Source organism: Bacillus rossius, chromosome 3 (genome assembly GCF_032445375.1).
Source record: "Bacillus rossius redtenbacheri isolate Brsri chromosome 3, Brsri_v3, whole genome shotgun sequence".
Taxonomy (NCBI): Eukaryota; Metazoa; Arthropoda; class Insecta; order Phasmatodea; family Bacillidae; genus Bacillus; species Bacillus rossius.
This window is the reverse complement of record NC_086332.1, coordinates 20,899,577-20,924,519: the sequence shown is the minus strand read 5'-3', so window position 1 is coordinate 20,924,519 and position 24,943 is coordinate 20,899,577. Positions and strand designations below refer to the sequence as shown.

General features: G+C 37.6%; 1 protein-coding gene across 2 annotated transcripts; it reads right to left on the bottom strand.

The window, feature by feature from the left end:
• Positions 1-2,921: 2,921 nt before the first annotated feature.
• Positions 2,922-24,635, bottom strand: LOC134531412 (UDP-glycosyltransferase UGT5-like). 2 transcript variants are annotated; one of them, XM_063367113.1, is made up of 6 exons: positions 24,548-24,635; positions 21,278-21,521; positions 12,459-13,048; positions 10,647-10,869; positions 8,698-8,917; positions 2,922-3,231 (listed from the first exon to the last, which is right to left on the bottom strand). In XM_063367113.1, exons 2-6 carry the CDS (start codon positions 21,519-21,521, stop codon positions 2,946-2,948), a joined length of 1,563 nt encoding a protein of 520 aa, XP_063223183.1. In that variant the 5' UTR covers positions 24,548-24,635; the 3' UTR covers positions 2,922-2,945. The 2 variants fall into 2 exon arrangements, with proteins under 2 accessions (XP_063223183.1, XP_063223184.1); XM_063367114.1 differs by lacking the exon at positions 2,922-3,231 and having other exon boundaries at positions 7,837-8,917; positions 24,548-24,606.
• Positions 24,636-24,943: the final 308 nt, after the last annotated feature.

Sequence of the window (24,943 nt, the reverse complement as noted above, 5' to 3'; positions counted from 1 at the left end):
AGGATCAATCTCAAACAATATGCTGGTTATTTCATTTTTATTGAGAGCCTTTCCTACAAATTTTAGACCCTAGTGCTCTTGCATTTTATGTTTCACTAGCTCCAGTACCCAGCGTTGCCCGGGCTGAACACAGGGTGAAGGGGAACTGTTTAGAGATCAGATGTAGTTAGTAATTGTCTTCTTAATTTGAATGTCAAGTGTGCAAAATAATTTATTTCACTTTCAGATCCCGACAGACGTTGTTCTGCCAGTTTATAGTTATTTACCTGGTCTGTATGTAATTTAGACTCTATAAAGCAATATAGAAAAAAAACTTAAAAATAAGGGATTACTAATATTGAAAAGATTCCATTATCTAGTTAATGCTCGGCATGCATTGCAATGCCTCATTCAGTTTTGTTTTGTAATATGTTTGAAGTAGTTACACATATACAAATAATCTATCCATGTCTCTAAATATATATTTATATCTACATCTATAGTCCTATATATCTTTGTATCTCTCTATCTGTATTTATCTCTTTATATCTGCATATATACCTCACACTATCTCTATGTATTTTATATGAGGGTACTGATAGCTTCGTTGTTAATATCACACGGGTGTTTTTTACTTATATGAGAAAATTAAGAACGATAAGGCATCTAGTGCGTGGCAACAATGTAAATAGGCAATAGGAAATAAACTTCTAGCGCCTGCAGAATTGTCAACACACACTTGGTACATGTACTGCATGTTGTATCTAACCCCCTCCAACGCATTTGATTCTAAATTGGACTTTTAGTAAGTATCCCTAATGTTATTGATAATATAATAAAGCCTATAGCCTTCCTCGATACATGTACTATCCAACACTGAAAGAATTTTTCAAATCGGACCAGTGGTTCCTGAGATTAGCGCGTTCAAACAAACAAACAAACAAACAAACTCTTCAGTTTTATATTATTAGTATAGATTTCAATTTTTCTTAGGAGAATTTACATAATATTATGTAATAGCTAGGGACAAGTGAATTGCGATAAAACCAAAACACAGTGACACGTACCTAACACAGAAGTGCATGTAAACATACAATTTATCACTGAAATGTAACTAAAAACCTGAAATAAATAAGCAAATTTGACATAACGTAACTCAATTTACAAAAATGTTATCTTTTAACATGGCAAATTCATCTAATGTTATTTATTTATGTTATTTATTAATTTTGCCGCCCTTGCTTCTACAATTTTCATGTCCTAGATTATTTTTTAAATTAAAAAATTTCATTGAAATTGCACGTAAAATACTTTTTGGGTTTATTTTTGAGTTATACAAAGCTCAATCATGTACGATTAATAAACCGGGGTAATGCATGCTACTTACACAATAATGTACATATGGTAAACGTGAATAAATAATCTTTATTGCGATTATAAACAGTTAAAAATAATCAACTCAGTCAAGTTATAAAAGTTCGTTACAATACCTTTTTGCGCAATTTTTTGTTGGCAAAATCATTGATGATATCGTCGTAAGTAATCTTGTTCATTATATACAAACCATCCAGTTCGCAGACTCCTACCAGTAGTAGGACTGGCATGTATGGGTTCATAATGGGAAGAGAGAAATACATTTTCTATAATTTCGCTCTTTTCACTCATTCAAAGTGTGGGCAGAGGGCGCAGAGGCCGATTACTGGTTGGGGGGCGGCGAACTAGCTTTTTACTGTATAATAGGGAAGTTTGCTACACGGATTCACGGAACGTACAATGACAAGGGAGAGGGGAAAGTCATCGACAAACTTTGTACAGACTTCTATCTGTAAAACATCAGAAAACAGAAAACCGTCATGTAGAATTTTTTTTTTGATTTCTATGAGGTAGCAAAAAAAAAAAATAATAATTCGGTCCCCAAATTTGCCACCCCAAAAATCTGCCGCCCTAAGCTCAAGCCTACTTATCCTGCTGGTAAATCCGCCACTGAATTAATGTGTCCGTCTCGTCGTTGTTAGACCACTGTGTTTGTCTGTGATGTTATATATTTTTTTTCATGACTAAGTTCCTTCAACGGATTTCTTAGCTGTCTGATATTTAGAGGTTGAACATTTTATGTCCGTGCTGTCATCGCTGTGTTGTCTATAATACTTGTGAGTTTTATCGTTGGTTCCGTTTGTCCGACATCAGCTGATTCAGTCTTATTTTCTGTAAATTTTTAATCTTCATATTTTTTTTATTTTAAATTTTTTTTAAAATTTGGTTTTTGGAATTTTTCCATAACAAACTGTGCAAAACTCCAATGGTGTATGTACAAAAACTGCATTAAATCAAAATTCCCCATTGCACGAATCATTTAAAGAACACCACAATCTCTCAGTCCTGCGAGGAAGAATTATTTTAGTGCAGCAAGTGAAGCTAGTACTTCGACTTCCCCCAAGTCCATTAATAGTCATATGCAGGCTGGGAGTGAAGGAACCCTGTTGGAAGCATTAGCAGACATTAATATTTTTTTTATTAAACTATAGACTAATGTGGAAAAAAAAAATTCTAAGCTTTAAAAGTATTTTTTTATAAATGAACACTAGACTTTGAGAAATGAAGTTATTGATATTTAATTACGTCATCAATTTTTTTAGGAAAGAACACACAATAAATAAACATTAAATAAATTATTTAGTTATAATTATAATGTTTACTTACTGCGTAGGGCTATATTTCTGTTTTTTTGTTGGAAACATTATAAACATGTATTATATATTATTATATAAAATATATAATATATGATGTATAAAATACAATATGTAATTTATATATAAATAACGATCAACACATCACTTCTCTCTCCTCCATTGGATCTTTTTTATCCTATAGTTCTTGATAATATACTTTTATCTTATATTAAGATATCAGTTCAAAAAAATAAATAATAAAACAAAGACATATAAGACTACAGTTTGAAGTCTTTATCACTTAATTTTCTTCTTAAGACTTACAGTCTTAATCCTTTTACTACCAAACAGTTTTCTGCATGAAAATATAACAATAGAAATAAATGTGAAAATGACAAGAAAAATGACAGCTATGGCATCCAGAAGCAGGTACTGGTACCACGCGAGGTCTAAGGCAGCCGAACGCAGGTGTGGTGCCCCTTTGTGCCTAATAACATATTCTGTCCAAAATACAGCTTTGTCCTTCGAAGTCTGAGGTTGATCCTGGAATATTCTTGAAACCATTTTCGCGCTGTCGACATAGCTGGAATGCAAAAAAAAAACTGTATTAAAAACACAAGCATGCTTCAATATTAAAACTGAGACTGGAAGAATCTCGTGATTAACTACAAGCTGGACAGTGGGTAACTTTCCAGCAGAGACATCATTACATAAAATATTCACACATTTAAAAGACATTTAAATTTGATGCTGTGCAAGATCTTTAATAAGGAGTTGAATTGCAATTCCAGTTTAAATTTCAAATAAATGTGATGTGGGTAATTTTGCCCCTTACCACTCTTTTTTAAAAGCTATACTGGCAATACTATCTATTCATATATTATTGTGTAACTACTGACGTCAACCGAGCCTGTGTCCTAGGAGCCTGGTCAGCGTCCGTCCCTTTTAGTGTGCGCTCAGCCAGTTCTCCGCCGCCAATAACCGAGGCAAGACAGCCATCCGCACCCCGGGGACTTCACCCTTTGTACTCTGATCCGTAGTGTGCCGCCAACTAGTATTTTTGGCACAATTTTAAATTGGAATGTTTTTAAAAAATTAAATGATGTCACCAGTCATTCTTTGCTGCAAGAACTTAAACTTGTTCCTCCTCCTGTACACTCCCATTCAACCTTTGTCAGACTTGTCTCCCCAAGTTTTCCCAGCCCTAGATCCGATTTTTGCCGAGTCTTTGCTAGTCAGACTCAGTATCGTTTTATCTCCGCCTTGGTGCACGTACGTCGCCTGTAATTCCCCTCCGATCTGTGACGAGAACTGCTAGGCCCTGCAAGCTTTCAGGACAGGCCAGTTCCAAGACCTCGCCTGATGCGAGCACTTCTTGACATGATCGCGAATCATCTTCGCCAACTTTCAGTCACGCCTCCGAGCTCAGAAGAGCTACTTTCCCACTGTTATCAGCAGTCCCCACACCCCCCACCTCTCCAAGTTTTCCGGGGAACACTGGCCCAGAGCGATGACCGGCCACTAACCCCGGCCAGGGTCAGCCTGTCCCCAAGGCCACGACACTAGCCCCAAATGTACATGCTTGTGCCACCTGGCGGTAGTTTTTCGAATCACTTCCCTTGGGTGTTTGAACGTCCGCTAAACGCCTGCCTTCTGGCATCTCCCGCAGTAACCAGTACCCCGCAGTTCCATCCCAGGCCACCAGAGCGCTGGCTCAGTCCTCTCCATAAGCCCAATGCTGCTAGCTACATCCTCGTGCGGGTCGACCTCTACTCGGTTCAGCCACACCTCAGTAGGTCGCGCTGACATCGGGCAGTACCACCAACTTCGAGATATCGAAGTCTGCTTTTCTCGACAAGCACCTCGGTAATCTTCGGAACCTTTCGGTTCGAAAGCCGAAGCCTCCCCCCTTTCTTTCTTTAACGTCGCCCTTTAATTACGAGTCTCTGCAGCCCCAAACTTAGAGCACGCCGCAATCCGGGACTGACTGCGTCACATCTACATCATTGGGACGCCTCTCCGTTTTTCTTTTAAGATGTGATCAACTAGACTAGGGATGAACACAACGGTAGTGTTTAAGCGTTAGTCAGTCCGTGTAGATCTAGCTCGTAGAAGTAGTCATGTATAAGTCATCGTAAACAATTAATTCTTTTAATATCATGAAACATCTGCGGCGGTTTCGTGTGCTCAACAACCGGGCAGATCCTGGAAGACATCACCCTGTTTGGTGAGTTTCTACTACCATTACTGCCCGACCATCATCGTGACTAGAAGGCATTTTTTCTGCCTATTTTGCCAACTGTCTGTGAAATAGTCCTGAACATGTGTGTTTCGGATCTGTTCACAGACAGGGACCAAGTACCAAGGATCAAGTACCAGAGTACAAGTACCGGGCACTTTCCAAGGACCAGATCAGTCTCCACAGGCCGGATGACAAAGCCCCTCTGACGTCCCGTCAGTTGTTCCACTTCGTCCAGCAATCTTCAAACCGCCAGCCCTTCAGTTTTTAAAACCATTTCGGACTAGCATCCAACCACGACGTTTCTCAGATCAGACAGCCAGAAGTTTCCTACGACTCTTTAACATGTTTATTGTCACGAACGTTATTTAAATTATGTTAATTATCTATACAATTATCTAATAAGGGCCGGCCCATTCTTTTAATAATGTGATCTTAAATCCAGGTTGTATGTTTTTTGTTAATCAATTTATATTATATACTTATATAATGGAAAATAATCAAAAGTGAAATAAAAACGGAGGAACTAATGTCTGGACGAAATCATTATTTTGCCTTCTGAAACCAAAAGCTCCACTTGTTCCACCCCAGCCACCAGGACAGTGAATTGTAAGAAAGTTTTAACATAACTTGGGTTTACTCTGTTGTGACTGACGAGTTGTAACATAAATGATAGCAGAGCCTGTGGTTTCAGTTATAGGTAGTGTGTGATTTCGTCTATAAGCAATCCCAGTAATATTACAAAACAAAAAACAAAAAATATTTTTCCAAAATTTTTAATTGATGATATATATAATTTTTGATACGAATTTTAAGCTGGCACTATTCGTAGTTAATTGCGAGACTATTCGTAATGTTTTAAGCGTAATATCAATGCGATATTCATTTTAATTTTCTCGCGAGATGTCTTTCTCTCCAGCGCGGGCCGTAGCCGGCCGTCGGCGCGTCACCTGCGCGCTGCCACGCGCGAAACGTTATCTATCAGCTAGAGACCTGCAAAATTCGCGGATTCATTGACCTCTAGGATGGACTCCACAGTATTTTAAATACTCGCAAAAATGACACCTGTTCATTGGCTACTGACGCGTGAGACGTCTCAAATAGGCTGTCCGTAATTCGGCACTTTCTTGGTTTAGTGTTTCCCATTGGCTCACAGTTCCCTGGATAAAATGTGGGCCAATCGCAGAAGCGGTACGAAGGTATACCTAGTTGTTTTGATGCTAGCCTATCGGGAAATGAATCCACGAATGTTGCATGTCTCTATCTATCACGTAAATTCCCCCCTCCCTCCTTCCCCCCAGGCCCGAGAACCGCAGGCCGCCTGCGCACGTGATAATATGCGACAACATCCTCCCTCTCCCCTCCTCCAGTAAGTCCAGAGGCCATCAACCTTCGGCCTTCGTAACTCTCTCCAAACAGACGTACAAAGTTATACGTCTCCCGATCGTCAGTCTGAAATACAGTGCACGGCCGCTCGTCTGACTAGTCTATGGTCCAATTATTTCCACACGAGATAATATATGTATTCTAGTCCTTTCGGTCGTTCGTTTGTTTTATCTCTCGGCGCCTGCGCGCGCCGCCATGTTATCTCTTCACCTCATGACAGGGCCGCCAACTGCACGGAACCCTCTCTCCACTCCTGTGTGCTCCTCCCACGTGCCATGTATTTTGTAAACAAACCACCCATGATTTGTATGTCCTAATAATATTATTTTTTTAAGTCACCGAAACAGGCATTATAAATAATATATACTGCATTAAATTTAGCAGCAGAGTATTTTCCTAATTTAAGGGAACTTAAAATATAACATAATATACAGGCTATAACTTATAACAACAAAAATAATACTAATAATATAATAATAAAAATATTTTGCTTTATTTTATGTTAATATACTGCCATTATTTACATTTTCTAAGCATCTTAAAGTTAACTATTAATTTTTTTAATAATACATAAAATAAATATAAAAAGGGCCCATTCATTAATTATTGCAAATAAAGAATATACAATTAAGTAAAATACTCAAGTGCTCTAATTCAATTGCATCGTTCGCACGCAACGTGAATATCCTTCGTCATATTATTTCATTGTGTTACCATACACATCCATGTGCCTAGTTTTTGTTTAAATTGATTTCGTGATCACCCAACGAAAGGTTCAGTCACTTGCCTTCAACGAAAGGTTTATTAAATTATATTGTCTGTGTGTCGGTCGAATTTTCCCCACACGTTTTTTTTCCTCTATGCTAGCACTGCGATGATGAATTTTTTTTAAGATAGAGTACTTTATTCTACGACGACGTACATGTAAACAACTAAGTGATAAAGTTTAAGCTATCAAAGGAAGTGAATAATAATTTTTGTAATTACGATTTTTTAGTAAACAATTCATTACTTTATTTTTTTTAATATTAAGTTTTTTTTTATTATCAGGTGATGTACAGCTACGTACCGAAAACTGAGCACTGCAGCTCGTACATCTGTGTGTGCAAAATTTCAAAGTTTACATTTTATTATTGCACTCTTCCCAAAGCTAGTAGTACATTTTGCATCATTATGATGATATGATTTTACATTGTTTTGCATTTGTGACATCCAAGGTGGCATCATGGTTTAATCTTTTGTGTGTATTCCTGAAAGTCAAGCAAGGTCAAGCTAGCCACCGAGCAGCGCTAAAGTAAGGGCCCTCTGAGCCAACGAGGCCCGACCCGGTCCTCTAGGTGAAACATCCTATGACCACCGAGTGTCACTGGGTTAGATCCCCAGAACTCACCCTTTGGACGACCTATGTTCAAACCCCCTCTCAGACAGTGTGAACTTTTATGCCCGCCATGGAAGATCCGACGGCGGAAATTAATTTAAACTTAGTTGTGATTAAGAGGACTATATCAGGTGTTACGATTATATACATTTTTATTTATTATATTTGAGTGCAATGATATCATATTTTTTTTTTTTTACTAAAGTTTAGTTTTTTTACATTATCCATTTTTTTATCTGCATTCGTTGATATTTCGGGTTTCAACCCCGAATTAATAAATGTAAGGATCCGGGACCGAGGTGTACTTCGCTTTTGAGCAAGTACTAAATTCATCTCTTACGAGGTGTAACAGTAGTTCTGCTTTATCTGTAATCAATTAATTATCAATCACTTTCGCGCTATCCCCGGGTCTTTCCTCGGTCGAGGGACTGTTTTATTAAATCTTTCTCAGCTCTTAACGTGACTCCTTTTAAACACATACTACGTAATTGCTTTGTGCGGATACGAGCGTGGGTCTCACTACCCTTATTCGTTTAAGTGTCCTGGGCCTTTGAAATGTATCATATTGAAGCCGTGTATGGGTGCGCGTGTGTACATTAAATACCTTAAGTATGAAACAGCTTTTCTTCTTTTCTTTTACCGACCACGTGTTGACCTATGTACTGAGTGCAGGCGTGTGGGACGCCTTGAGAGCTCTGGATTAATTAAAATACTATAAGCGTGCCCGACGCTGAGAGCGGGCCAGGTCTGAGCGAATTACGTGTAGCAACTGAGGGTCGAATCTTGCCTCACACGGGTGACGTCACGCTCTGAGGCGGGTCTCAGCCGGGTCCACGTGTCCTCCCACTATCTCTTATCACCTTAAAGACCCTCTGAAAACCCTAATCACGACACTTCAAATAGAACAAAATTATTTATGAAAAAATATAATATATATCCACTATATTTTGGTATTCAGTAATATAAGTAAGGAGGCTTTAATGAAACTAAACAGCAGTGAAAACATGATTTGAAGTTATTATTTTATTTTAATTTACTGTACTCACCGTGGATTATTCAGAGCTTCATTTAAAGCCCATTCCACGGATGTATCCGTAATGTTGGACATCTCCAGAATGAGACCATAACCCAGCCTTTCAGTGTTCCTCATATTGAGTCTCTGGTCTCCAAGAATGGGAATTCCCAACAGAGGCACTCCATGATACACAGCTTCCTGATTGCTCAGGAGACCACCGTGAGTGATGAAGAGCTTCGTGTTAGGGTGAGCTGAAACAACATGTGTTTGCAGATGAGCATTGCATTATGCAGTAAAACAAAAACATAGTGTCGAAGCACAGGGTAAAATAGAAGCAGTGCCATCATACAATGACTTAGAAGGCAAACCCGTTGACATATCACAGAGGATGAGAAGGAGAATGAAGGAAGAAGCAGCAATTAAGAGTGTTGTCTCCACGGGCGCAGAGCTTCTGTAAAAACAAAGTGATTTAAAAACTACTCAAGTTATCCAAGTGAGGCCTATTTACAAAAAATGGATTTCAGAATTCGCTGAGGGCCGAAAAGTACTTTTGATTTCGGATGAAGTTATTAAATTGTGTTTTTACGGTCATCACAAAATTTCACAGTTTTCCTGTAACGATGAGAAGACTACGCGCCATTTCAGAGCCTTGCGCTTAAAGGCTATATCGCGCTAGAAATACCAGTGAGCGTCACACTTATCATTCCGTCTCACTAACACACATACATCCCGATCAGATAGCACCCATAAAATAGCTGAAGTCACTATGCTGAAGTACAATTAATTGTTGCCTCGGTGGTATTCAGGGGTCAGCATTTCCGGTTATAGCCCTGGTGTTGTGGGTTTGTGACCTTCCTTGGGCATTAGTTTTTTTTTAAATTATGTAGTTCACAAGCCATCCTCTATGAAGCCCTCAGGTAAAGGCAGAGAAACGGTTAAGATTTTGATAGCTAAGTATAATGAAAAGATTGTTTTTTTGTTCTGTCATTTATTTAATTATTTTTCATTGGTACTGCACCAAAAAGTAAAACATGCCGTTAATTATGCAAAATACATAAATATATAATTTTTTTTTCATATTGTGAAAGCTTATCCACTCAAAAAGTCTGCAAGTTAAACAGTGTTTAATGTAAGTATAAAATATGACATGGAATGAAAGAAAAAACCTAAGGAATGTATGCAGAATTTCATATCATTGTAGGAAGGAGGGCGGGGAGGGGGTTGGAACCTCCTTGCCTACTGCTTGCTTACAAATTACAAATTATTTCCTTCTGTTGGTGAGAATGATATATAATAAGAGACTTATTTTTTTTTAATGATTTCAGAGGGGCTTTAAATACTCCCTATTAGTTCTTGTGTATACCCCTGCGTAAGGCATAGGAAGAGAATAACCTACTTTTTCTTATTTGCTATATTATTAATTTGTAACGTATTAAATGTTACACAAGTGTTGTGGCATTAGATAGAAAGTAAAATAGTATTTGGAGACAAAACAAACAGCTTTTCTATTGTGAATACACAGTGTGTGCACGTGGAAATTAAAAAATTCACGTAGAAATAACAGAGCAGTATTTCGTTATATGACTTTACTTCTTCAAACCAAGCACTAAGTTATTCGTGGTGTTATTTCAAAACCTTGCAACGAACAGTGTTACGTTGAAGGCTGAGATATTTGGGAAGTATAAAATGTACTTTTTTCTAATTGTTAGTTTGAAAATATTAAAAATAAGTCTTCATTATTTTTGTGATTTCAGTACTAAGCCATTATTCAATTATATTATATATAATTAATTTTATTACATAGAATTATAGCCAAAGGGAAACTAATTAAACATATAAACTTTATTCCAGGCTGTAAAAACGTATTAAGAGAGTTTAAATTTAATACCAGAACAAAGTTTATAATCAAATAGCATAAACCAGAAAATAATTTCAAATTAATTACATAAAAAAAACCTATATTGGAACAAAATTACTTACCTAAAATATCATTTTGTGGAAACCAATTTTTAATGACAACATTACTTGGCTGCCCTGGCAAATTGCTGACCTCAAATTTCCATAGAACTTTCTGCTTTAGATTACCAAATGCTTTTAAGAAGGATTCTTGTATGTGCTTAGGAAACTCTGCACTCTTAAGAAGAGATCCCATGCTGAAGTATATCACACCTTCGCTGGCATTGTCCAGAAATGCTTGTAGGTCCTGAAATTATACAGCAGTCAAGAGGTGTCTACAGCAAAACAAACCTACAATCAATTTTAAAACCCAGGCTTAAAATTAAAAAAATAAAAACAAAAGTTACAAACTTAGTTGGATTAAATATATGTGCCTTGAGGGGTAGTTAATGGGCAGTGTATTTTGAAATACGCCATGGCAAATACCTTCCCCAGTTTTGTCCGATTGTAATGACATTTCTGCCGACAGTATAAAAAACCCAAAAAAGTTAAGAAAAGTCGTAAGTAAGTCGCTACACCGGCCGTCCTACTGATGTTTCCCTATGGTGACAGCTGTTTCCACCACGGCGCACCGCAGGTAACAATTCCTTGTTACGCCATTAGAAGTCATCAACAACAGAAATGCAACCATCTAATTTTCCCTAATGATGATCTGTGTCTAATTCTCATGTTGTAAACAAACTATTGTTCGTAAACACTGTGAATATCAGTCTAGTATGGCCCAGTGGTCAATTGAATATATTTCGTACCTACTACTAGGTTACTGAATACAGGCAAAATTTATATCAAAAACTATAACCCGGAGAAACTATTGTTACATTAAGACTAGTTTTGTGATGATATTGTTTTTGTGAGAGTGTCTGACTTAACTTCCAGTTTATAATATGCACTCGTCTGACACAAACTACTTATCCTTGTTTTATTGAAGGACTGTACTATAGTGTTTTGTTTACAGCCTGAACAACCTTGTTTACACTGTTAGCTGTTCACTATCCATTGTTATTGTTTCGTCAGTCATATGTTTTGCAAGCCACACTGATATATTATGTATTAGTTTACGTTGGAAAAGTATAATTCTGTAGCCATATAAAAATCTATTTAAAAATTCAGTATTGTGTTCATTATAGATAAGCATCCCTGTCTCACTCTTCAGGTTTCACCACAAGCAATGCTATAAGCAAGTGTGTAATATTTTTGTTGATTATTATTGCTGTAACAGTACTTGTGTTTTATGTGGCTAAAGTGGATTCACTGCAGGATCAGAAAACAGTACGCTGCCAATACCACAACACAAACAGCAGTTTACACAATACTACCACGCCTGTATTGTGAAACACAGCACCCACACTACAGCGGAATATATCACGGATTGGCAGGCTGCACACGCAACTATATATAACATAATAATACACTACTACCTCAACACGAGCACTACACACATGACGACGTTGCTGCCGACAATATAAAAAATAAAACTAAAAATGTTAAGAAATTAGGTTATTTATATGGACACAATAAACACAATTTTAACAGACGTCAGTCAACAAGAAATTACGCTGCCGTATAAAAAAATTTATTCAGATACAATTTTTTGGTGCTCAAGTGTTATTTGTCTGGTATGATTTGTCTCATACAAAGCTATTTATTTTAAAACAAGTTAGCATACTTTACTTATATGCTAGGCTTATTGAGACTATTAAAATAGTACTATTAAATTAATCTAAAATCATCTATTCTCAAAGAAATTTAATCCACCATCTCCCAGAGTTATAAGTAAGGTATGCCGACCGGTAGACCAGCTGCTATGTAGCTAGCAAAACGATTGTGTATACATACCTGTGGCAGCGGTTTTGGAGGCGATATATGTATTCCTCCAACTTGAATGAGATTTGGTAACACAGGCTGTGGGTAATTTATGCCTGGCAATGCATTCGTAAGGACGAGAGATGTTTTTGCATTTATTTCAGATAGGTGTGGCAGGTCAACAATTTCTTGCAAATATTTTCTCATCAAAGAATCTTGTTTAGGAATAAAAATTAAATGATAATGCAGTTCTGAGAACAGATATTGGAGAGTGTTGTGTACTCTCTCCGTGAATGTCATGTGATCACTATAGCTCGAGAATACATTTGGAATGTATGTGTAGCAGCTGGGATTCCCAATAAAGTCATTCGTCCAAACAAAACCAACAGCAGAATTGATGTAAATTAGTGGTGCATTAAATACATGGGCTATTCCAGCTAATGCTTCATTGCCGAAATCTTCCAATATGACAACATCAAACTGGTACTTCTTTGATTTTATTATTTCTTGTACTTTCTCATTTTCAAACGTATGTTTGGAAATTACCTCTCCAATACCAAGAACATGTACCATAAGTGAAAAAGAGTTGCTCTTGCCCATATCAAACGTATTTGTATTTCCGTCTGAAAAAAAAAATAGTTTCATGAGTGCAAAATTTATCTCACAAAGTGTACAAACAACATTAGCACTTTTCAACATTGCATCTGAATATCTGAAATAAATTAAATATGTACCGTTTACACTTTATAACACAAATTTTTGCTTTCTAGGCAGCCTGTTACATTATATTATTTTATTCCATTTGGGATGATGTCATCGTAAGGCTGGTTTGACTGTCAACCCAAACAAGGCAGTGTTGTGAAAAACTTCCGTAAAGTATAGGCCATATTATATCCAGGGACGAGCAATACATGGACTCGGATAGTACCATAAATTTTCTGCATCCAAGTAACATCAATGGCGTATAGTGTTTTCTGGGTTTAATAGGCTATTATGCCAAGTTTTTTCCCATTGGTTCACCATCTACCACTTTCAGTGATACAAACATGCAGGGTTGGGAAAAAAAACAGTTAAAAAAAAAAAAACATGTTTTTATTATTTTAAACTGTTTTTTTGTTTTAAACAGTTTTTTTTAAGTTTAACTTTTTTTGTTTTTAATATTAATTTTAATCAAAACCACCAGAATATGTTTTGCACATATGGTTTCAGCAGAAGTCCCATCAGCTGTAAGGTGTATTGCTACACATTTTTGAATATGGGATTCCCTGACATTGCCCGGTTTTCCCTGACTGTAGCCATTCCGGATATTATTAAGTACAAGGCAAAAATTTCACCTTTCAAGGAGTACTTATTCAGTCCTGTAACACTAAAAGAGATTAAACCTCTAGTATGGTGGATGGCTTTGGAGAAAAGTACTCATCATCAAACTTTGAACCTGGCACATCAGTTACACAGTGCAGTTGCTTTGTCAGATGGTATTGAACGTCTTTTCTCCACATTCGGGTTTGTGCATAGTACTGTAAGGAACCGGCTAGGAACAGAGAAGGCTGCCAAACTTGTAACTGTTTTCCGTGCACTTAACTAACAAAAACAGATTTTAATTAGGTTAGATGAACTTAGTGGAACTGGCACCCTAAAAGGTATGACTGGTTTGACCCCAAGCAGTGCTGGTATTTTATGTTTATGTAAGGAATGTGTTTCACTTCAAAACTTCTCATCCTAGTCTGGATATTTATCACAATTGGTGACTTACAATGAGATAGTGATGCTTGTGATGAAAATGTCAATATGCAGTTTTCGTTTTCGTAAGAAATAAAACTTTTTTTAAAATACATATAGAAAACATGTTTAGAACAAAATGTTTTAAACATTGTGTTTTAAACTTGTTTTATTCAGAGTGTATTGTTTAAAACAATTTTAAACATATTGTTTTAAACATTTTGTTTTAAACGTGCCAACCCTGCAAACATGGAATTCCGTTGAGCAGAAGAACAATAAAGGGCATTTGTGACTTTAAAACAATGGGTTGCATCAAAGTTTGTTTTAAGTTTGCAAGATTTCATGCGGTGGTGTGCACTGCTGGTAGATTCATCTTCTGTAGCTGAAGGGCAGTCCTAGGTCATTGGAAGGCGAACATCTTAAGACCTATTGCCTTAGCCATTCACGTCCTGACACAGTCAGAAAAGCGACAAGGGACATACGAGATGAAAGAGGACTCGACTACTCTTTTTGGAGTTGAAAGATTTCACTCCAATCTGGATAAAAGTCACCCTTTCATCCCGCCCCGCATTCGTGTTGCGTGGTTATTATGCAAACTCAGTATCTACACGTTCCCTTAATTATAATCATATGTTGAATTTGTAATTTCAATTTACTGCTCCAAGTGTAGAGATTTCCTTTTTCAGCACGTAAAACAATAAAATAAGGACGGAGCCGTGCTATGTTCTTGGGATTTCGGAATGCACCCTGTTCCAAAATCTCTTATACCATCTTTTAAATTGAAGTTACTTAATAACTAAAATTTTTTATTGTAAATGGGTCTATATTATATTTTAACAATATTATTGAAGGGTTTATTTACTTTGGCCTATAGCATGGTCTGCAGTAACTCACCTATCATTTAGTTCCGTGGCCTGACACCTTACTGTGGCCATTGTGGGCAGTGCTCCACCCAGTCTCTTGACATCACGACCCAAGGTAGGATGCTTATTGTGCCCCAATGACAAATTATTTCATTACTAATCCATTTGCATCTGCTGTCTTTTGTAGAACCTTTGAGTTTGGTTTTCCTGGAAATTCTGGGTTCTAAATTTCGTAGTACTTGCTCTATTAGACCTGAACTCCCATGCAAGAGACTTACGATTTATTCATCCATGTTGCATGGGATGTGTTGCTGCAGGCTCTTAACCCTTTCGAGAACTGAACATGAAATCTCCATGTGCACACACCCGTAGCTCATGGCTCTACCCTGCCCCTGGTGTTAGGATACAAGTCTCTGTGGCGAACTAACCGTGATTGCCTCTAGCCAGTGGCAGTGTGAGCACGCAGAACGCGAGAGGTCACATTCCAGCAGATGCAGCGAGTGGGTAGCATGCAGAGGCAGGATGATTCCGGCAAACTGCAGCCATGGTCTTGGCTATACCTTCGTACATCTTCACACTGGTTCTATAGAATGTCCACTGTTATTTCCCTTACATTACCAAAGCATTCTATAAATATTTTTGTCCCTCCTCTAGGCCTACTTCATGTTGTAGTCTAATTTACCTAAACAATTCTTTTCCCGTTTACTGAATTTTGATTTAATCGATGATCTCTGAACTTAGTGCAGGTTGCGTGGTGTCCTGGACTTCAATGGGTTTGAATTCCGTGACGTACCTATTCAAACAGTTTTAATTTCATAGTTAATTATCTTATTAATGAACGAGAGAGTTGCACCCAACAAAACCAAATCTTAAAGTTAACATGGTCTATCTTTTAGGCGACCATGTGTTTTATGACGCAGAGGCTGAGACATGTGGGATGCTTAAAGATACATTATATTACACATCTTTTGTAAATAGTAAGTAGTGTGCTTGACACTGAGAGCAGGAGAGGAGACGACAAAGGTCACGTGACGGCCCGGTTAACTAGAGTCTCAGCTGGGTCCACAATTTTTTCTACATGGTGGCACCAAAGAGGATTGACCAAAGGCATTATTAGTAATATCTAGAAACTCCGATATTATATTAAACCCTGAACGTGAGGTTTCACAATAATATTATCTTTGAAAGATTTGTGCAATGGGAGTGCATGACTTGATGTAGGCTTTTGGACATACGCCATTGCTTAGCACATGTATGTCTGCAGAAGAAAACTACAAAAAACACTAATGACAAAAAACACAAATTAAGCAAAAATTGCTGTTGTCAGGATTTAACGCCACACACACACACTATTCCACAACAGGAATATGGTCAACAAACAAGGCAAAAACAAAGAAAAATGGACTAACAGAACGAAAAAACCCCCACAAATGATGACAGCACAAAAATTCCGAACCCAAAAAAAAAAAACATTCAACACAACAGTTGAAACGAGACAAAAAAACACAGCAAAACGAAAAGACAAAACAAACACAATAGTTTTCAAAAAAAAAATAAAAAAGAGAGAAACGAAAAAACCCCCATAAATGATGACAGCACAAAAAATATTGAACCCAAAAAATTCAGCACAACAGTAAAAACGAAACAAAAAACACGACCAAACGAAAAGACGAAACAAACACAACAGTTTTCTAAAACAGAAACAAGCGACGTTTCGGGAACTGCTATCTGCTCCCGTCCTCAGGCAGAGATGCACATGGTACGGAAACACAGGTGCGACTGAGCAGGGGCTGGCCGCCGTTTCCTCATATGCTCGGCCGGGAGCGTGTGACAGCGATACCAGGAACTCTTACGTTCCCATAACTCGCTATGTGGTTGCCAATATAAATATTGCGACCCCGTCACTTTGTTCGAATCATTGGAAACGATGGCGGGGCGCGAAGTGTGCGATTTTAAGATTAAAGGTGGCTCACGGTCCAGAAAGAAGTAAAATAGCTGTCGCATGTTAAAATGAGGGTATTTATCAAAAAATGGACTACATCTTGCTCAGCCAATGGCAGACAAGCTGACTCCTCATTGGCTGTGCACCATGGAGTTAAAGCTGATTGGTTATTGTAGGCTGAGTATTGGCTATTGTTTTGTGCTGCAGGTATGTTTCTCTCTTAATCAAAGGGATCCACATATTTTTTAATTCAATGCTCTGCTGGCTGAAAATATTTTTATTGCTAATAATGAAAGCTGATTCTTTTATTTTCCTTTTTATTTTATCGGGTTCCTGTATGAGTGGTGTGGAGTCTTCCCAGAGAATTTTGTGGCTATTTTCTCATGTATGTTCAGCAAGTCTGGATTTTAGGGTTTCACCCTTCTTGCAGTTGTTTTTGTGTTCTTTGATTCGGGTGGATAGAGCTCTGCCAGTTTCACCTATGTACACGTGGCCACATTCACAGGGGATCTGATACACACAGTTGTGGGTTTGTAATTTTTCTGTGGCTGGTTTCACCTTTGTAACAATGCTTTTGATAGTAGATTTAGAACGGAAAGCTGTTTTGAGTCCATATTTGTTTCCCAGGCGTCTTATTTTTTCTGAAAGCCCTTGAACATACGGAATGACTAGAGTTCCTGCCGGTTTATAGGTTTCTGTGGGTTTGAGTGTTTTGTTGGATTTCATATGCTGATTGATGGTGTTAGCAGGGTAACCATTGGCTATGAGTTCCTTTTTTATATGATTGTGTTCAACCGCAATAGATTTCTCATCAGAACAAATAATCTCAGTGTGTGAATTATGCCAGTTTTTGTTGTTTTGGGATGGTTGGATGCAAAGTTAAGATATTGGCCTGTGTGCGTAGGTTTCCTGTATATTTTGGTTTCCAGACTGATGTTTTTTCTGCTGACTAGTACGTCCAGGAAAGGAATGCTACCATTGGTTTCTTTTTCATAGGTGAACTTTATTGATGGCCTCAGAGAGTTAAGGCGGTTCACAAATTCCTCCAAAGTTTCAAGTCCATGTTGCCAGACAGTGAAGGTGTCGTCTACATAACGGAGCCAGATTTTAGGAGGGCTATTACTTTTGCTAAGTGCTTCTTGCTCAAAGTTTTCCATAAATATATTGGCCATAAATGGTGAAAGAGAAGAGCCCATTGCATGCCATCGGTCTGTTTGTAGAAAATATCCTTGAACTGGAAATATGTCGTGGTGACACAGAGGGTAATCATTTCCATGATGGATGGGATTGGTATTACAGTTCTGTCCTTTAAAGTTGGATCAGCCTCCAATTTGGCTTTGACAATGCTGAGTGTTTCGGCTACTGGTACATTGGTGAAGAGGCTTTGGACATCAAAACTCACCAGGGTATCGTTGTTTTATATTTTCAGTGTTTGGACTATAGAAATAAAATGATTGGAATCTTTGACAAAAGTATCTGTCTGTCCTGCTAGTGGCTCAACAATTTTCAGGAGGTATTTTGATAGTTTCTGGCATGGGGCATTACAACAACTGATGATCAGGCGCAGAGGCATGTCCGGTTTATGAATTTTTGGAAGACCGTAAATGTGGGGTGCTTTACTGCTGCGTGCCGTCAGTTCTGATCTAGTTTTGTCTGGGATGTGATTCTGATGTTATTTTAGAGTTTGGTACACTTTTCTTTCAATGCTGGCTGTGGGGTCTTTTGCCAGTTTTGTATATTGATCTGTGGTGATCAAATCAGTAATTTTTTGGTCATAGTCTGTTTTGACAAGTATGACTGTAGCACGACCCTTATCAGCTGGGAGGATTACAATGGTATGGTCGGATTTCAGAGATTTTATGGCCTTGAGTTCATCAGGTGGCAGATTTGGTTTAGGTGGACCAGCTGAGGTGATTGCTGTACGCACATTCCAACGAAATTCATCTTGTTTGGCGGCAGGAATTTGTATATTGCGCTCTCAACTGATGAAACTATGTCAAGTGCAGGAATGTGTCGTGGAGCAATGCTGAAATTGAGGCCTTTTTGTAGAACATTTTCCTCGCTATTGGACAGCTTTCTTGAAGATAAATTAACGACAGTGTTAATTTTCTGTGTTGTGGGATGTGTTTTTGTATTCACCATGTTCGTCAGTTTGGCTAATTTATCTTTTTGTTTCTCTTTGCACTGTAAAGACTTCTTTTGGACAAGGTTCGTGATGGACTGATAAATGCAATTGAAATCTTTAGTATTAAGGATGGACTGAATTTCAAGCTGTAGTGCCGAAATTTCATTGTTCAAACGTGATTTTTGACAGTGATATGCGGCAATTCTTTCACTCAGTAGCTTTTGGCTGGCTTTCCGGGTTATTTGTTGAGCCTGTTTGCTGTTGACCGGGAATTTGATTGTGAGTCCTCTAGGAATGACTCCCTTACTGCGACATTTACAGAGAAAAGTCAAGTTATTGGAAAACTATTGTGTTTGTTTCGTCTTTTCGTTTTGCTGTGTTTTTTGTCTCGTTTCAACTGTTGTGTTGAATTTTTTTTTGGGTTCGGAATTTTTGTGCTGTCATCATTTGTGGGTTTTTTTTCGTTCTGTTAGTCCATTTTTCTTTGTTTTTTCCTTGTTTGTTGACCATATTCCTGTTGTGGAATAATGTGTGGCGTTAAATCCTGACAACAGCAATTTTTGCTTAATTTGTGTTTTTTGTCTTTAGTGTTTTTTGTAGTTTTCTTCTGCAGACATACATGTGCTAAGCAATGGCGTATGTCCAAAAGCCTACATCAGTTCACAATAATGTATGACCCCTTAAAAATAGGGCTTAACACACGATGAGACATATCAAAGCTACTAAAAAGAAATTGGCAATATCTTGTTCTAAGTTATAGCAGAGTAAAAGAAACTAGTAATATTGAATCAATAAAAGCAACATATTTATAAAAAAATATATATATGTATATTTATTCACATGATTTTTAATTCTTATTATGTTAGTTAATAACAAAATAGAATGATGTAATATATAATATTAAATTCATATTATAATAAATAAATATTGATTAAATATTCTAGTCAAGTAAGTACTAACTTAATTTTCTCACTTGTATTTTTAAAAATTTAATAATGGCTATTAAGTAAGGTCAGGTCATAAGAAATTAAATGAGGTTCCAGTATTGTATCATGGTTCGTAACCTCATGTACAATCAAAAATTAATAGTTTTTAAGAACCCCTTTACTTTATTGACTTAACCATTACGTTCATACAAGCAATGACAACTCCTTTTATACGTCCGGTTACGTGCCTCTATACTGCCAAAAAAAATTGCACTCAATTGTTGTGTCTTGACTTTGGATGCACAGTAGGAACTGATTTACATGGTTTTCAGTGGCGTGTATTCAATAGACGCTAGGTAAGCAGTGCTTACCCTGTTGTTATGTTGCTTGGCATAATGTAATAATTTTTGCTATCTGGTAATTAAATCTCGTGTGCCAATGCGATGCGATCACCGTAGCGGGCGCGTCGGTTAGCGTGTCACCCGGTTGTCATGGTAACGTGAAAGCGGGGCCGTCGTGGAGGCTAGACAGGAGGGGGGGGGTAAAGGATTCGTGTATCTTCGTGAGACTACTTCGGTAATGTTCGCTCAAGGCCCGCTGTAACCAGAGCAGCTGACCTTAGCTGTGTGTGCGCGCGTCTGCAGGCAGAAGTTGTGTTGTGTCGTGCAACAAACAAATACCGGTACAAATTTTATTTTTACAACTTATAAGGCAAGTTTTCATTGTGCAACAGTGTCCTTTTAAGAACATTTTATTCTGTTTTGGTGTTTACTGTTTTCGTTTTAAGTGCTAGCCAGTGAGAATGTAAACTTCATCTACGACTGCCGTCCATGTGCCAACAAGGTAAGCTGTGAGTTAATGCAGTGTATGCTGTCCAGGATGGAGCAGGACTCTCAACCCGGCTCCAGCTGAGAACACAGCCACTGCGTTGTTTGCAATTTTTTGAGAACTGATTTTAATTCTTTTTCTTTTGAAGATAAAAAAAGTGTTGGCAGTGGGTAGACCGAATCCTGATTTAGACATAAAAACAACAGGAAAATCTTTTGTTAGACATTTTAATTGTAATTTATATTCGAAAAATTAGTGTTTAACAGGCTGCCCATTACATGGAAAACGTTTTTGCTGGCCAAGTGCATTTTATACTTCTATCAGGAAAACTGCAAAAATATCCCCATTTTGCACCGAGAAATCCAAATTTTTCCGGGGGAGGACAACCCCACCCCCCGCCTTAAGGTCGGGGATGGGTGAGAAAGCTAGCCCACGTCGACTCTACTCACGCAACTTCTTCATGTCGAAGTCAACGTCGACGTGCGTGTAGTTGGCGAGTGGCTTCTCCGGAGGGAAGCTGGATATGACGGTGACCTCATGGCCCCTCGCAGCCAACTCCTTGAGCAGTGAGTTCATTACTGCATGGTGGCTTCTGCTGGGCATGGGATACACGCCCAGGATCCTGGCGGTGTGCGCCCAGCCCAGCGCTTGTGCGACAAGGGCGAGCAGCAGCCATCCCGACCAACCGGCCATCTGTTGTCCAAGCACAAATGTTGCATCCAGATATTAACTTAGCAGATGCAATCCGCAGAACGTAGCAGATACAAATCCCAGCAAAACGTCATGAAAGTGTCAGTGATGTGTGATCATTTTACAGCATTTTACAGCAAGCAAATACCATTTGGTGTCAAAATTTGCGGCCAAAAAGAAATGCAAGAGATACATGAGTATCCCTCAAGGGGTAGCCTCAAGCTCAACGACAAGGAAATGAAATAACCAACGTGTCGTTAGCAATAATTATTTTTTGTTTCAAATTTTTAGATTTTTCATCACAAAGGTACGTTGCTTGAAGACGATGCTAGTTTATTTTACTGGAAAAACAGTGCAAGAAACGCACACTGTAGACAACTAGTTTTTTCTTTAAGTTGATTTCCTTGTTCAAAAATAATACTATAAAAATTAAGATTGATTGAACCAATTTTGTGTACTTTACTTCTACAAAAAGTAGTGGGCAAAGACAATTACACTTTTTTCTGATATTTGTTGACAAAACGAAATCACCGAACATTAATTTTCCAAAGTAGGTGCTTTTCTGAAAATAATTCAAATAAAATTCTGAATATAGTAAATTGGGTACCTGTTATTCTGTTTAATGATTCTGTTCAAACTAGTTGCAATATATACAGTAGTTAACTAGTTTAGAAATATTGGATAGGTTAGGTAAACTACATTTAAAATGCTGTAAATATGTGCTAACGGTTAGTTTGGTATGTGACGTTGATAACAGTTAAGGATTTTTTCGATAGTAATATTATTAAAAAAATATTTTTTAATATTTATATTTTCAGAAAAGTACCCACTAAATACTTATTTTTTAACTTTTATTTTCATAACGTTTGTCGGAAAACAGGCTGTCCTTTATAACAGGTAAATTAACAGAAAACACAAATAGCTGACTATATGAACACTTTTGATAGAACAGTTACCCGTACTTTTAATTACGAGACGCGGTTCTTCGCGAGACACTTCGTGTCGCGACTGCAGACGGACCATTTTGCGATCATTGGCGAGTCGTCGAGACACTGCAAGACTTCCATCTGGCCGCAACCGACTATGTAGTCGCCTAAATAAGGGATGCTATCCCTATAATCTTTTTCAAGTAGTTTAGTCCGTCTGCGTAGTACAAAGTGTAAAAGTTATTTTTCTTTTAAATTATTTCTTTTGAAATGATGAAAACGACCGCGCCCAGCCGCGTATTCGCGGGATCCAGTTCCTGGCGGGCGACGCATCGGTAAATAGAAGCCAACTTCCCTGTCTGGTGAGTGACGATCCGCGACTTTCCCCAACCCCTCCCCCCTTAACTTTTCCGGGCATTTTCTGCCCCGTATACTGTCTGTGTACAAGTTCTGATTAGTTTTTATTCGGACTGTTCCAGACAGGGTCCGAGAGCCGGACGCCGAATTGGCACTTTCATCTCCCTTCCACAACAGGACACAAGCGCCCTGGCATCATGTACCCGCGCGAGCTGCGGGAAACGAAGCCCCAACCTCCGGTGCTACTGTGCCTTTCAACCTTTTTTTGAACTTACCTAAATTACGCCGTCAAACAAAGTTAATCATACAAACATAATTTCTGGACTTTAAGTACATACCTCAACTGGGATAGTTTAAATATACTTGTATTTTTTTATTATTTTATGTATTTTTAGTAAATGAAACTTTTGATAATTTCATGTACGGCCGGCCTATAATTTTTTTCTCTTTCTTTCTGAATATACCTGAGAGCTGTTTAAGAATGTAATTAATATTGTACGTTAATATTCTCTTGTATCTGCTATAAGTTTACTCAGTATGGAGTAATTATATTTCAGACGGAATCACACCTTGTTTCTGTTCATTACTAAAACCTAAAGATCCATCCAGCAAAACAAAAATGGTAATCGGGCCGTGGTTTGCTGCGTCGAAACGGTAATTACCAACCTACAAAGCAGATAAAATCCATACCTACAGAGTACATTTACAATTATTTGTAAACAGCAATGTTTTCTTCGTATTCGTGCTACATGATCACAAACTTGACAAACTAAATAAATACCTACTAATACGGATCGTAAATCAATGAATGCATTTTATTAATAAATAATAGGTACGTCTAAAAGCGATACAGCTTAATTTCGTAAATTTTTACATTATCAATATAGGTGTATCACCAAGATTCTGTTTTTTGAACCAATACTTAATTTACAATATTTGTGTATGCTCTCTAGTAGATATCATAAATTGTGATAAAAAAAATGTAAAGAAGAAATTGTTGTTCGTACACACTACTTTTAAATCTGAAAATAGCAAGTATTATTTGTTCTCATTTTTATATTATGACTAGCTGAGGTAGCCATACCTCGCTACGGAATTCTACATTGAACACGGAATTGAAATCAAAGAAGGTATTCCAAAATATGCAAGATTTTATTAAATTACATGGTCACAACTTTTTCTTACCCCGATATGAATAACCGATGTCATTTAATAAAACAACAAACATTTTATTGATAACAATTCAAAAAAATAAAACATTCCATACTTTAGCATTACATAATACTGTAACAAAAATGATATTCTACCTTAGCAAGCTATTATCCTAATATTGCTATATTTTCTAATTTTCTACGTAAGAATAACTTTTATTTACATTATTAATATTCAAAGGTATCCGATTTAAAAGTTTTTGCATGTTTAAGTGTCAGGTGTTTATCGAGATTGAATGTTTCCTTCACGTTTCGCCATATTGTTAAAGACGAGGAACATAATTAAGTTATTTCACATAACTGTAATTTATAAATATTACTAACCTTACAGCTAAGTTGATGGGTTGATCAGCCATAATTTTCGTTGAGAACCGTAATCGCCTTGCGCTGTTTGGAGGTGTAGGGACAACACTACATCCGGCCGGCATTCGAACCAGGCACCTACAGCTCACTTGCCAGAAGATCTAACCGTTCAGCCAACAGGCATTTAACTAAATTAAGGACCATATACACAAAAAGGTTTAAGTTTCCGTACCTGAGCATTCACCAGCCAAGATGTATTCACCAGCCACAGTGTGCGAACGCGCCGACGGATCAAGATACCCAGTGCAAGGTTGAAAATAGACTATATTCAATTTTCATGTTGCGTTATCTTACTTCAATATTATTATCTTATCCAAAAATTTCCTGAGTATTGATATGACGTAAGTTATATTATAATGAATGATTGCGCTCTCAGACACTGAATGCGAGTTGCAAAAAGATAAAACTAGAATTTTTTTGAAATCACAGAATGATCGAATTTCTTTATATTCTGCTAGTTCACGTGAATTCCGATGGAGGGATTCCTTCGTTGAAGATATCATCCCGATGACGAACGAGCTATTAAGGGGCCCACCTATTCAGGGGTGTGTTTGTGTTGGTGAGGTGG